This window comes from Schistocerca cancellata, chromosome 11 (genome assembly GCF_023864275.1).
Source record: "Schistocerca cancellata isolate TAMUIC-IGC-003103 chromosome 11, iqSchCanc2.1, whole genome shotgun sequence".
Classification (NCBI taxonomy): Eukaryota; Metazoa; Arthropoda; class Insecta; order Orthoptera; family Acrididae; genus Schistocerca; species Schistocerca cancellata.
This window is the reverse complement of record NC_064636.1, coordinates 21541735-21555550: the sequence shown is the minus strand read 5'-3', so window position 1 is coordinate 21555550 and position 13816 is coordinate 21541735. Positions and strand designations below refer to the sequence as shown.

At 40.6% G+C, this 13816-nt stretch overlaps 1 protein-coding gene across 1 annotated transcript in view; it reads left to right on the top strand.

Moving 5' to 3' along the window:
• The window catches only part of LOC126108671 (basement membrane-specific heparan sulfate proteoglycan core protein), a 761963-nt gene that overhangs the window by 534628 nt on the left and 213519 nt on the right, over positions 1–13816 (top strand). Inside the window, exons 24-28 of the mRNA XM_049913980.1 lie at positions 470–603; positions 984–1077; positions 10475–10612; positions 11967–12098; positions 13205–13321. Coding sequence (XP_049769937.1) covers positions 470–603; positions 984–1077; positions 10475–10612; positions 11967–12098; positions 13205–13321 — 615 coding nt within the window. The remainder of the gene's footprint in view (positions 1–469; positions 604–983; positions 1078–10474; positions 10613–11966; positions 12099–13204; positions 13322–13816) is intronic.

The following is a 13816-nucleotide window of genomic DNA, read 5'->3' as shown; positions in this document are numbered from 1 at the left end:
AAAGATCTGTTGCCTGTCAAGATATTTTGTTAATAAAGGGGGTAGGTGTATTTTAACAAGCTCAACAGTTTTTGAAATATGACGGGGTAAGCACAACGGTGTTTCTCCAATCCAAAAATTTCACCCATTTCATAAAAAATCATGCCATTTATGAATTTCAGAATTTTCACAGGATTTTGGCAAAAGATTTCAAATTGATTTTATATTGGCACGGGGCAATATAGCTGCTGCTCACAGACAGCATTTTTTGCAACGCTTGACGTTGCGTGACAACTAATTTAGATCAGATGCTAAAAAGCAACCATTTGAACACCACACCTCGAAAAATAGAAGCTCTCAGCAATCTGATAAGGCTTAGGGAAATATGTTCCGTGTTGGTGCCGGTTGCTCTTACGAGCTGTGTTATATGAAATCTAATACAAATTGTGTTCTCCCTCGTCCCTCCTCCCCCTTCGACGTGACCGTCCAGGCCGTGAGGTGGTATTCCAGTGCAGAGATGAGGGGCCGCTTAGGGCGCGCGTCCACTGGCTAAGGGCCAACAACCAGCCACTGCCGCCAGGCTCACGGGACGTCAACGGTCGTCTGGAGATGCCGGAGATACAGGTGAGCTCATTTGCGTCACAGGCTGTTAAACTGCGCCTGTCAGTTTGCTTGTTGTACTGTTGCACAATTTTGGCTTTAAATGATTATCACACTGTACATTTCCTAAAAATCTGCAATAGCCCATTATGTCATATCAGTCTCTTACACGTGTTGTATTTGAATGCAACAGATGTCATGAAAAAAACTTGTGCTTCTAACACCATTAACACAGGTGTACATCACGAATTTAAAATTTTGTTTGTTACCAAATAGCATCACACGCGACTTACGTATTATGCCCCATTAACTAATGTGAGCTGTTTTGAGTGGTTAACTTCACTGATAGAAAATTCCCACACGAGTAGCACTGTTATTTACTTATTCTGTTTCTTCCCTTCTAGCTTGAACATTCTGGAACGTACATATGTGAAGCGATTGGGTACTATCCTTCAACTCCCGGAGCGAGGGCTTATGTCACACTGACGGTTGAACAATGTGAGTATTTACATGAATTGCTTTGTTATAATTCCATTTTTCAGTCCCCACAATCACTTTCGTATTTATCATCTTGACTGGTTTTTACTACATTCAAGCTACCACCATTTTTCTGAAGGTGGTCATTGGATGCAGTTAATATCAGTCAATATGTGATTGTCTGTGGGTGGTGTACGCGATCACGAATGCCTCCAGTTCAGTTATATTGTCAGACCTCGTATAAACTTGTACGGGATGACTGACGACAGACAGACAGACATTTTTGTAGTGATCGATACTCCTTTTTTAAATGAGTAAGCAATTTTGTTAAATCAAAAGCGTACTAATTGCATGCCATTTTAGTGCATATTAAGATTTAAAGAAAGTATTGTATGCCAAATACTGTATTCGAGCCTTTGTCGGTGCAAATATGTCTGTATTCTAAATTGTTCAATATATGGATTCTGGCCTATAGTACTACACCAGTTCGGTTACCAAAACTGTTGTGAAGAATTATCTTTCTATTGATATACGTTAAGTTTGCATACAGAAACAAAAACAAATTTTGTAATTTTCAACTTTCTTACTCACTCGAATATTGCAATATAACTCGTTACCATTATCTTCTCTATTACTTTTGAAGAGGAACTTTATCAGTGAGCCCATGGATCATACAGAATTCGTTTTGAAAATAGATATTCCACAATTGCAATGTTTTCATTTTATTTATTTATCGTTCGTTCTTTGCACTTAGGTGTGGGGTCATGTACCCATTTTCAAACAGTCATTCCTTCCATCAGCGAAGCCGTCGGGCTGACATTGGGCGTTACCAGCGGTCACCTCCAAACTAAAATTGTGCAGGAATGTGAAATACCTTACTAGACAGTATATACACCATCTGATCAGAGATATTAGGACACCTATGTGCTAATATTAATATGGAATGTGTCCACCCTTCACTTTTGTGACGGCTTGAACATTGGTGGGTATACTTTCAGTGAGGTGTCTGAATGTCTGTGGTGGAATGGCAGCCTATTCTTCCCCAAGAACCAAAATGAGAGAGGATAGTGATGTTGGACATCGGATCTGGAGTGGACTCAAATTTCTAAATTGACCCAGAAGTGTTTCACTGGATTCAACTCCAGACACTTGGCAGCCTAGTCCATTTCAGGCATGTTGTCGTCCACATACCTTTACCTCACAGATTCTGCTTTATGACAAGGTGCAGCATCATTCTGATGTTGTTGTTGTGGTCTTCAGTACAGAGACTGTTTGATGTAGCTCTCCATGCTACTCTATCCTGTGAAGCATCTTCATCTCCCAGTAACTACTGCAACCTACATCCTTCTGAATCTGCATAGTGTATTCATCTGTTGGTCTCCCTCCACGCTGCCGTCCAATACTAAATTGGTGATCCCTTAATGCCTCAGAACATGTCCTGCCAGCCAATCCTTTCTTCTAGTCAAGTTGTGCCACAAATTCCTCTTCTCCCCAATTCTATTCAGTACCTCCTCACTAGTTACGTGATCTACCCATCTAATCTTCAGCATTTTGCTGCACCACCGCATTTCGAAAGCCTCTATTCTCTTCCTGCCTAAAATATTTATCGTCCATGTTTCACTTCCATACATGGCTACACTCCATACAAATACTTTCAGAAACGACTTCCTGACACTTAAATCTATATTCGATGTTAACAAATTACTCTTCTTCAGAAACACTTTCTGATAAAGTCACTTATCATATACAAACTGTTCCTGTACTGTACAGAGTAGACAATGCTGTAAAATGTATTTTTATCCTTCTGCATTTAGTGTTTTTTTTTTTAATGCAGTGAAGACACCACACATTAACCACAGTAAACCTTCTCCTCCATACTTCACTGTTGGCACTATGTATGGTGCAGGTATTTGCAGGCATTTGCCAAACCCAAATCCTTCCATCAGATCGTTACAGAGTATAGCATGATTCATCACTCCAAATGACTCGTTTTCAATCGTGCGCTGTCCAGCGTTGTCGCTCTTTACTCCCACCTCGAGCGTCACCTAGCGTAGTGTACGGAAGTGTGCGGTTGACACGCAGCTGTTGTACTGACTAGACTACTGTTAATACTTTTGAACTCACAAGTGATACCTACCAATGATTTTGTGTTAGTTTTTGCAGCTGTCCTCCACAGTGGTCAAAGGCCACTGCTTGTCAGTACATCAGGCCTGTCTAATCTTAGCTGTAGTCATTCCTTTGTATTTCCACTTCAGAGTCACATCACCGACCATCAACTTTAACAGCTTTAGAGGAACCGAAATGTACGTGACGGATATGTTGCTCAGTTGATATCCGATGAAGAGTTCACATTCAGAATCAGTGAGTTCTCCCAACAGATCCATCAAGGACCGAAATGTACGTGACGGATATGTTGCTCAGTTGAAATCAGATGAAGAATCCACATTCAGAATTGGTGAGCTCTCCCGACAGATCCATTATGATGTTATTCTTTCTGTACTGACAACACAGTACTCATTGCCTCCTTTTATACTGGTGGATCCACCTTTTGTGACATGTAGTGGTCAGTTCTGCATTATGTAGGGGTGTCTGGATACTCCTGAGCAAATAGTGTGCAGGTACCTTGGCTGGTGGCAGAAAGAGTCACTTGAAAATGGGTTACAGCTCCAAAATTCGTAGCATTGAGTGAAAGATACACAAATAAAGTAAAAATAATGGAAGTGTTTGCTAAGTAGACTTAAATGGACACTCAAGTTGTTTCATTTTTGGGAAATTTGTATATAATGAGCCTTTTGAATACACTCGTAGCAATTTCTAATAAATTTTTAAATATCACACTTAAGATCTGTGACTGAAGACTTACGATCTCTGCAGGTAAGTGTCGATATCCGTATCTCAATTGGTTTCTAATACAAATATGAACAATTTTAAAATAAATTATGAACAACATTTTCTGTTCCTTTCACGCAGCCGGCAGGATTACCATTTCTCGAATCCCGAGCTCTCGCATCCGTGACCCTTTTTCCTTTGAAACCTCATCTCCCTCTACCCTCCTCAAGTATGGCGTCTTGCCTCCTTGGCAAGTTGACATCTATGGAGCAGGTACGCTTTGCTTCGCTCCTATATCTGTGTGCAGGAGTAATTTGCATTTTTTTGTTTTTTCCCCCTCCAGAGGTTATCAAACGACATTAAGATTTGGTGTGTAGTCGATCAGGACGTATTGTGATACGTGTAGCTGGAGAATGAGAGCTCATACGTCGCTCTCAAATTTATAGGATGTTAGTGTATGCATGTAGTTCCTGTAGCAACTGCAAGCTGAAATGTATTTCCTAGTAAGCAACTAGACAAAAAATTAGCCACCTCCAGGAACAGCACACCAGCACCGTATAACACCACCTCTAGCCTCGATAATAGCCTCCGTTTGACAGCGAAGGGAATCTGCAGACTTCTTCAGGTAGCCACATCCAGTTGAAGCCCCAAATGTTGTTCATTGAATTCCGTAGAGTACCAGATTGCAGTAATGTAGACTGCTAGTTTTCACCCACATTCTAAATTGTCCACATTTTCTGTGGGGCTAGATCAGGTGATTTAGTGGGCAAGTAGAGGTGCCCGAGTGGCAGGCAAACCGGGAACGCACGCGTGCAGCCCTGTGAACGCGGCTGTTGTCAGCTTGGAGAATGGAAATGTCCAAAATATGCTTGTCATGGAGATGTAGACAATTGGTTGCTGAAAATATTGAAATAAACATTCTGGTTCAAGCTTACAGTAACCTGAATGCAGGGACAAGGTCATGGTACGAAAAACATCACAGAACAATTGTGGCCTGAACTACACTTTACCAGGCAATTCTTCTGAAAAATCTGGAATTCTCAGGGAATTAAATTTTACCGGGGAAATCTCAGGGAATTCTGTGTTTTTAACCTACCATTGAAACTGAATTTTATTTAGTTTTATAAATCACAAATTTTGAAATACTAAATATCTCAAAATGTGTTAATTATATGAATGTTATTCCAAATAAATTATTGATGTTTAAAAACTACAGTTAAATTACTGCTTGTGGCTGGATATATAGCTCAGTAGAGAGTAAAGAAAAGTCATTATTGTGGTGTGCTGCTCTCCACTCCCCCTCCTGCTCACCATTAACTTATCAGGAGCTTCTCGACACTGTCTTCCTCATCTTCCTCCTCACAGTCCGCCTCCGTAGTGCAGCGTTAGCGTTACCAGCTACCGAGCAAGGGGGGCCAGGTTTGATTCCCGTCAGGGGACTGTGTGTTGTGTGTCTTTTCATCATCATTGACATGCAAGTCGCCATAGTGGCATCAACTAAAAATAAAAAGACTTGCAATACGGCAGCGGAACCCCGAAGGGGATATCCTGGCCAATAAATGCCATACGATCATTTCATTTCATTTTCTCCTCACACTTGGAATCCTCAGTTTTTTTTTCTTCCCCCCCCCAGGTTTGAGAAGCCACCTTGCTTCCATACATTGTGGATTAAGCGTCTCATTGGGCTGTCAGGGCACTTAACATCTTGCATCATTTGATAAAGACGCAAAATCATGATTCAACCAAATTCACTACTAGCTTACAGTCAGGTGTTGTCCAGTTTGTGTGTTGTTTGGCCCATGGAAGACGTACTGTTACAGTGAGCAATTCCTTTTCTAGAGATACTTGACTCCAAATGTCCACTGCATGCAATTGTCACTCAAAAGCTGGTGCATATGGACCTGTGTTCACTGTGGCAGCAATTCATGTTTGGTTTGAAACCAATTGTCATTGGTAAGGCACAACATTCGTCCGGTCCCTGTCGGTTGGGATCTTTTTACAACCACTGTTCTTATGCCCCGTTATATGGTGCACGATTCCCTGTAGTCAGGTTGCACAGTCCGTGTCAGTACGTCACTGAATTGGGCAACTTCATGACATGGGCACGGTATCTCCAAACGTGACAGCTCGTTTCTGCCATCGTGTACCATCTCCACACGTGTGTATCTTCTGCGCTGTTTCCGCACAACCGAGTGGCGCGCTCGCGCGCACACACACACACACACACACACACACTCACTCACTCACCATTACTTTGTGATGTATTGTCACATGATTTTTTATTACCATTTGTACACTACCTACAGAGTTCCAGAGTGAGTGGTGTGCTCTTTGTGTGAGGTGGCTAATATTTTGTTCATTAAGCATGTCAAGAATGTGACTTGCATATCACTGTCTGACATGCTTAAATTTCTTTGCTTTCCCAAAACATATTTTTGTAGTTTCCCTTTTGCAGTTGGCAGTTTAATGCTCTGTTGGTAGTGTGTAAATAATATGTGAACACTCCTGGAGGGGGGAAGGGGGAGATAGAAAGTTATGAGAATGAGAGAGGAGTAATACATTTTACACTGTAGGTAATTGAATACCAGTAATGGTGGTTTTATGAGCCTTTGGACATAACTAAAAAGCTAAGGTAGTTCTAGTGATCTTTATGACATAGATAAACTAAGCAATCTCATCTTTATAATTGTTCCTTACCCATCAGCTATTTGAATATATTTTGTTCACTTATCTCCATTTCATTAACTTTTTGGCCTTTTACTCATAGCTACCTCTGTTTAGAAGTTTTAATTTATTTCAGTTCTTCTTCACATCGAATGTCACATTCTTTGGTGCGAGAGTAGACCTCGTACAGTAGATTCTGTTGTGCTTCTTGCCCTCATTTGTGTAGAGTGATTAATTAGAATCTTGTTTGTCTTTCTCTTTTCAAACGTATGGGCCCCTCCTAAATGGATCCTGGTAAGTGTAGTGTAGTTGCTGATTTAAGTTTAAAGCAGTTTCATGGTAGTGTTATTCATTATTAACATGGTTTTTCCTGTTGGAAGTAAACAGATTCGTTGTTTATAAAGTACTTTATGGAACAGGACTCATTGTTTGGTGAAGGGGAGGGAGAAAGCATATGGTGGTGAATTTGTTTATGTGTGATTTATTTGTCTTAATTGGAATGAGAGATTGAGAGGTAATGGCTTGCGTAGTACATTGTCTGATTTTTGTAGAGATCCTATAACAAACAGTGGCTAAATATAGTATGAGATTTTGCACTCTGCAGCGGAGTGTGCGCTGATATGAAACTGCCTGCCAGATTGAGACTGTGTGCCAGTCAGAGACTCGAACTCGGGACCTTTGCCTTTCGTGGGAAAGTGCTCTACTGACTGAGCTACCCAAGCACTACTCGCGACCCGTCTTCACAGATTCAATTCTGCCAGTACCTCATCTCCTACCTTCCAAACTTCACAGAAGCTCTTCTGTGAACCTCACAGAACTGTCAATCCTGGAAGAAAGGATATTGCGGAGACATGGCTTAGCCACGGCCTGGGGGATGTTTCCAAAATGAGATTTTCATTTTGCAGTGGAGTGTTCGCTGATATGAAACTTCCTCGCAGATTAAAACTGTGTGCCAGACTGAGACTCGAACTCGAGACATTTGCCTTTTGCGGGCAAGTGCTCTACCACTAGCCCCACTTGCCCGCGAAAGGCAAATGTCCCGAGTTTGAGTCTCAGTCCGGCACACAGTTTGAATCTGCGAGGAAGTTTCACATCAGCACACATTCTACTTACTGCAAAGTGAAAATCTCATTCTGGAAACATCCCCCTGGCTGTGGCTAAGCCATGTCTCCACAGTATCTTTTCTTCCAGGAGTGCTAGTTCTGCAAGGTTTGCAGAAGAGCTTCTGTGAAGTTCGGAAGGTAGGAGACGAGGTACTGGCGGAATTGAAGCTGTGAGGACGGATCGCGAGTCGTGCTTGGGTAGCTCAGTCGGTAGAGAACTTGACTGTGAAAGGCCCAGCACAGAGTTTTAATCTGCCAGGAAGTTTCAGTGGCTCAATGTTTTCTATGTTAAGCCACTTTAAGTGCATGGCAAAGAGTTAAAGTTAATTATACAATGGAACTACAGAAATACATTCGCAGTATTGTCATCAATGTCATAGAAAAGGGAGTATGTATTTGAAAGGTATGCTGAGGAACACAATTTGAGTTATGGAATGTCATACAAACTTGGAGACTGGTGCATTAAGAACATCCAACTAGATAGATGTCAGCACATCATTCATAATGGAAAAGATATTAGATATTAAAGTATATGTGGGCATTCTCTAAGGAAGTCGTCACTGTTCACCAGATGTCTAATGTGTACATAGCATTCAATATGTATGTATGAAAATGAAAAACAGTTGCAACTGATAAAGGTATTGACAGCCATAAGTAGTATTTATCAATCAGTTGTTAATTTGTGTGGCCATAGTTGCTTCATAATGGCTGAAGATATTTTAAAATCAGTTTGTGTACCTGCCAGAAAGGACGGTTCATCTGTACTCTTGTTTGACAAAGCTGTGGATAACTAACAACAAATTTGACAAACAGGTTTGATTGCTTATAAGGGGCTTTTATGGATGCAGCTCCACAACAAAGCATTTGAAACATATGGTTAAGTGCAAAATTTTGTCTGATGCAACATACCACACCCTGCTCCGGTCTTACTTTCCTCTAGCTTATATAAAGCATCACCTGTGAACAACTTCAGGTAGCCTCTGATGTTATCCATCAGAACACTTACATGTGTTTTTCAACATGATGAAAATTTACGGAGGTATTTTACATCCCTCAGTCCAACTACAATGAACTGCGTATTTTTTTCATCATAGTCCTTTTTTTTTTTTACTGGTATAAAACATTGTCAGTGGTCTGGAATGAAACATATTTACAATTTAGCTTGTAAGCCACACTGTAAACATGTTTTATTACAGACTAATTGCAATGTTTTATATCAATAAAATGAAACACATCTGGTGAAAATATGTCCTTTCTGGCAGGCACACAAACTGATTTTAAAATATCTTCAGTAATTATGAAGCTGTGGAGCAGCTGTTGCACAGTGTGTATCATGTTGCCAAATGTTGGGACACTAGTCGGCAATATATGAGAACCAGTTCAGTTAAACAATCTCCAGTGATGCCAGCCAACGTGTTTGCTGTCAGACACATCAACCAAAGTGTTATTTGATGAACAAAAAGCCAATTCGACAAACAAGTTTTACTATTCATACACACATCTGTCAAACAATAGCCAGTTGCTTGCTGGATTATTATCTATGACTTTGAGGTGTCTGATACCTAGGGCAGATTTCAAAAATTTAAAATTTCTATCCAGCCAACACGACCAATACAAGGAACTGCAAATCACAAAGATGGATAATCCTGATTTAGGTTTTCTGTGACTTCCCTAAATCTTTCCAGCCAAATGCCAGGATGTTTCCTTTGAAAACACACAGCCGATTTCGTTCCACATCCTTTTGTAATCCGAGCTCGTGCACAGTCTCTAATGACTGCACTGTGTTAAATTCTAATCACCCTTCCTCCCCGCTTTGAAAACGGTTGGATGTTCGTCTGTCAGAGTATTGGCAGTTGTCGAGGACAAATACCTGTAAGTTACTTCATCGTATCAAACCATTATTTAATTATCTATCTCTAAATGCTTTTAGTGCTCCAGGATGTTGGTCGGAGCCCCTGGAAAGTGTTACACTTCTGAAATCGTAACAATAGTGTTTTAAGTTTGAAAATATGGTTGATACAAGTGACCTGGCACTCCGTGCACTAATGATGGCAGAAATGGTCTGGTGATTGTGTTTACATGCATTTTAAAGATTTAGCATTTTACAGTTTTATAATATGTACACACAACAAGCTGTGCACTGCATAGATCAACATTATTTATAACTGCTATAAAGATTTTACACATCACAGGTGTGTCATTTGTTGTGGATGAGCACACTACATCAAACAATGGAAACTCCGGATAGAAATATCTTTACTTACTGTAAAGATGACACACTATGTTGCAGACAGGCACAATTAAAAGACACCTACACATAAGCTTTCGGCATCAGCTTACATCAGAAAAGAGTAACACACACCATTCATTCACACGAGCAAGCATACCTTACGCACACATGACTGCCAACTCCAACAGCTTGGGCCAGTATCAGATTCTGGCCTGAGCTGTTGGAGTTGGCGGTCATGTGTGCACGAAGTATGCTTGCTCGTGTGAATGAGTGGTGTGTGTTTTTCTTTTCTGATGTAGGCTGAGACTGAAAGCTTACGTGTAGGTGTCTTTTAATTGCGCTTGCCTGCAACTTAAGTGTGTTATCTTTATGTTAAGTAGCAATCTATATTTTCCTATTGTTGAGCACACTATATGCCTTTGAAGATCAGCCTCATGCTCAAAAACCAGTCTGGCAAGTAAATACTTTTCAAGTGTGGCTGATGGTGTTCAACAGTATATCCTTTATCAGATAGTGTTCTACTGATTGCCAAAATGTTTGACCGAGCTGACTCGTTTCAGTGTAAAATCTCTGACTGTGTTCTCGTTTGCAGTGGACCTGCCCGTAACACGACCAGCGTACACCTGCCAACCGTACGAAGCCACCTGTGCCAACCTCGACTGCATTCCCAAGGAGAAGGTGTGCGACGGAAACTTTGACTGTGTGGATGGCTCGGACGAGATGCGGTGCAGTAAGTATGGTTTTCTTTGTTTTGAATTTTTGGTGTAAGACTTCAAGCTAACTAAAGTGCTTAAATCAAAAAGCTGTCCAGAGCTAAAGGATTTGCTCTTATATTGGGTCTGCATCCATTGTGCCTTCACTTCCATCTGACTTTATTCGCACGATCGAAAGAATTTTCATGCGGAGCAGTTTTTGACAGTATCGGAAAACCTGCAGAACTGATGAGCTGCTACTATAGAATTTCAGAGGACGTTTTTTGGGTCATCAATCTGCTGACTGCTTTGATGCAGCCCACCACGATCCTCATTGATTGTGCAGAGAACCGCCTTATTTCTTATCTTATCGGTCCACTTAATTTTTGGAATCCTCCTATACCTCCTTTTACCAACCTCCTTGCTGTGTTCATCGTCACGTGTAAGTTCGCTTCCAAGTTAGCAGAATTCCTTTGCTTCATCTACTTCGTGATCCCCAGTAGCAGCATTCAGATTATAGCTATTTTCGTTTCTGCTAATCCTTTTTACCTTTGTTTTTAAAAAAGATTAGTTGTGCTCAGATATGTACAGTCCTGTGGATGCTAAACTATTCAAAATCCAGCTTGTTTCTGGAGAAAACAGTTATGTTAAACTGAGCTCATTCTCTTTCTCCACAGGATGAGGAAGTTGACAAAGCTCAGCAGTCATGCAAAAGGCACGTTTGCTTGGTATGTTGCCCTAGACGGCAAGTCATCATAGGAAACAAAGAATATCAGCCTTGCACCGCAGAAATTGTGGACTACAATTACTGTTTATGAAATGTAAATTATTTACAAATCTTGAGGATTTGCCTGCAGATGGATGATGTGTAGCACCCAGACTCATTTATAGATCAGATAATCACACATCTTTTATTGAAAAAGTGCTTCCTATGCCTTTGCCACTCTGCTTCTTATATTTTCCTTCCTTCAAACATACTGTGTTATCTCACTTACTAGATGGGAAAATGGATTCACTTATTCCACTGCTGTGTTGTTCCCAATTTTAGGGTTATGGAAGTCATTATTCTCCTTTCTTCAACTCTGTGTCACCCGTGTCTTAGCTCAGTCCTGTTACGCTTTAGTGATATAGTGCTAAATTCGTTTCCATCTTTTCAGTAAATCTGAACCAAAACTGATTACAATGAAATTTATTGAGCATTTGATTTTGACTACTGTGTTAAAGAAATAGCATTCCTGTCATCTCACAAACTAGAACACATCGGTGTAACACAAAATAATGACACTGTCGAGCCGTCCTTTATCGTCACGATACAGAATCATGTGATCAGATCTCGTGGCGCCTGTACAGTGGTTGGAAACAGTGTACTGATGAACATGAAATTGTGTGTAGGTGCCCACGGATGTGAGCCCAACGAATTCCAATGTGACAACAAGAGGTGTGTGCTCAAGACGTGGCGCTGTGACTCGGACGACGACTGCGGCGACGGCTCTGACGAGCAGAACTGTGCAACTAATCCGCCAGGTGAGTGCTGCTACCATATTGTAGGTTTAATATTTCTGTTTGATAGATATTTGGAGATAAAACAGTCTCTACAAGGCTGTAATCATTGGTATCGATTTTGATATTCTGTTTAACATCAGTGTTAAGAGTGCAGTCCCTGCAAAGGTTCGTACGTGCACAGGAAAAAGCTGAGACAAATTATTGTTCACTTTTGAATGTGGAAAATAGCCGGATGCTTGTAGTTATGGCCTTGCTGTATATCTTTACCATCTGTCTGGATTACATAAGGGCATGTACTTGAGGTCAGCAGTTTGTCAAGGTCTCACGATAATGCTTTCGCTGTTTGTATTTTCCTTTTCCTTTTGAAATCACTGTTGCAGTTTTAGCATTGTAGCTATTGTCAAGTGATTTTCCAAATTTACAAAATGAAAAGTCATAAGGGTAAACCGTTAACAGGGTTAGTAGGGGTATCTTACTCCCGCAGTATTTTCATACAAATAATGGGTCTTGTATATACTAAATTTGGTGAAATTGCTCCACACATTTTTGAGCTGTGCTTTTGTGTCACCCCTTCTCACTCCTACCCTCAGCCAATGTGTGGCAACTTCTGTAGAAATTTCTTCCGGTGCTGCAGACATATGGCGGGCGTCATTGTTCGGCAGTGACTGGTCACAGCATTTTATTTGCCAAGGACTGTTTACCTTGTACTCTGTGATTATAAAACAATCTGTGACCCAGTTACATATACATGATAGCTGTTCAACTCACCACCTTTTGCTTTGAAGAGGATTCACAACAACTGAAAGACTATTTTTTACTATCCCATTCTCAAGTAGCACATAGAAAAAATGAACACTTACATTTTTGTGTACGAGCTCCAGTTTCTTGTATTTTATCACAGCTGCCTGTGTATTTGAAAGTCAACAAATTATTTTGATTTTTTGAGGATCGAGTTGGTGATGGTGATTCGAGAAAAGTGTCTTTCTGTCAGATGTATTCTGATGCCTTGTCATTGATCTTCCACCAAACTGAAGAGCCTTTCATAACATTTGATTGGTATACTTTCATTAAGTAAGCTTTTTATGTTGCTGGAGACAGTCAAATAAAACATTCTTTCTACATTACAGGTTCTCCGTGCCGTTACAACGAATTCCCGTGCCGCTCGGGTGACCAGTGCATCCCTAAGTCGTTCCAGTGTGACTTGGAAGTGGACTGCCAGGACAGGAGTGATGAAATTGGCTGCTGTAAGTAACCGTGCCTGTGCGTGTGCAATACAGATGCTCCAGAGTGACATGTTTGCCCAGTAGTACAAGAGCCATCCTGTCTACCTCATTAGATAAGGTTTCTAGTTGATAGAAGCAGGTACTTTTAATTTTTAATAACTCAGTTCTGAGGATTTAATTATCTTTTAATAAACGGCTTTAAAATAATCTGGTATCTTGATTCAGTTATTTTCAGCACTCAAATAAATTTTGGATTAAACTTATACAGAATTGACTACTATAGTTCAAGCCTTTTATTTGTAACAAATACATCTGCAGCTTGTGGTGTGTGGCAGAGGGTGCTGTGTATACCACTCTCAGTTCCTCATTTTCCTGTTCCAGTTGCAAATGGCTTGCAAGAAGAACAATTGTCATAAGCCTCCGTGTGATCTTGAATCTTTCTTATTTTATCTTCAGTCTTTTCACAAGCAATATGTGGGAGGAAGCCCTATATTGGTTGACTCTTCTAGAAACATA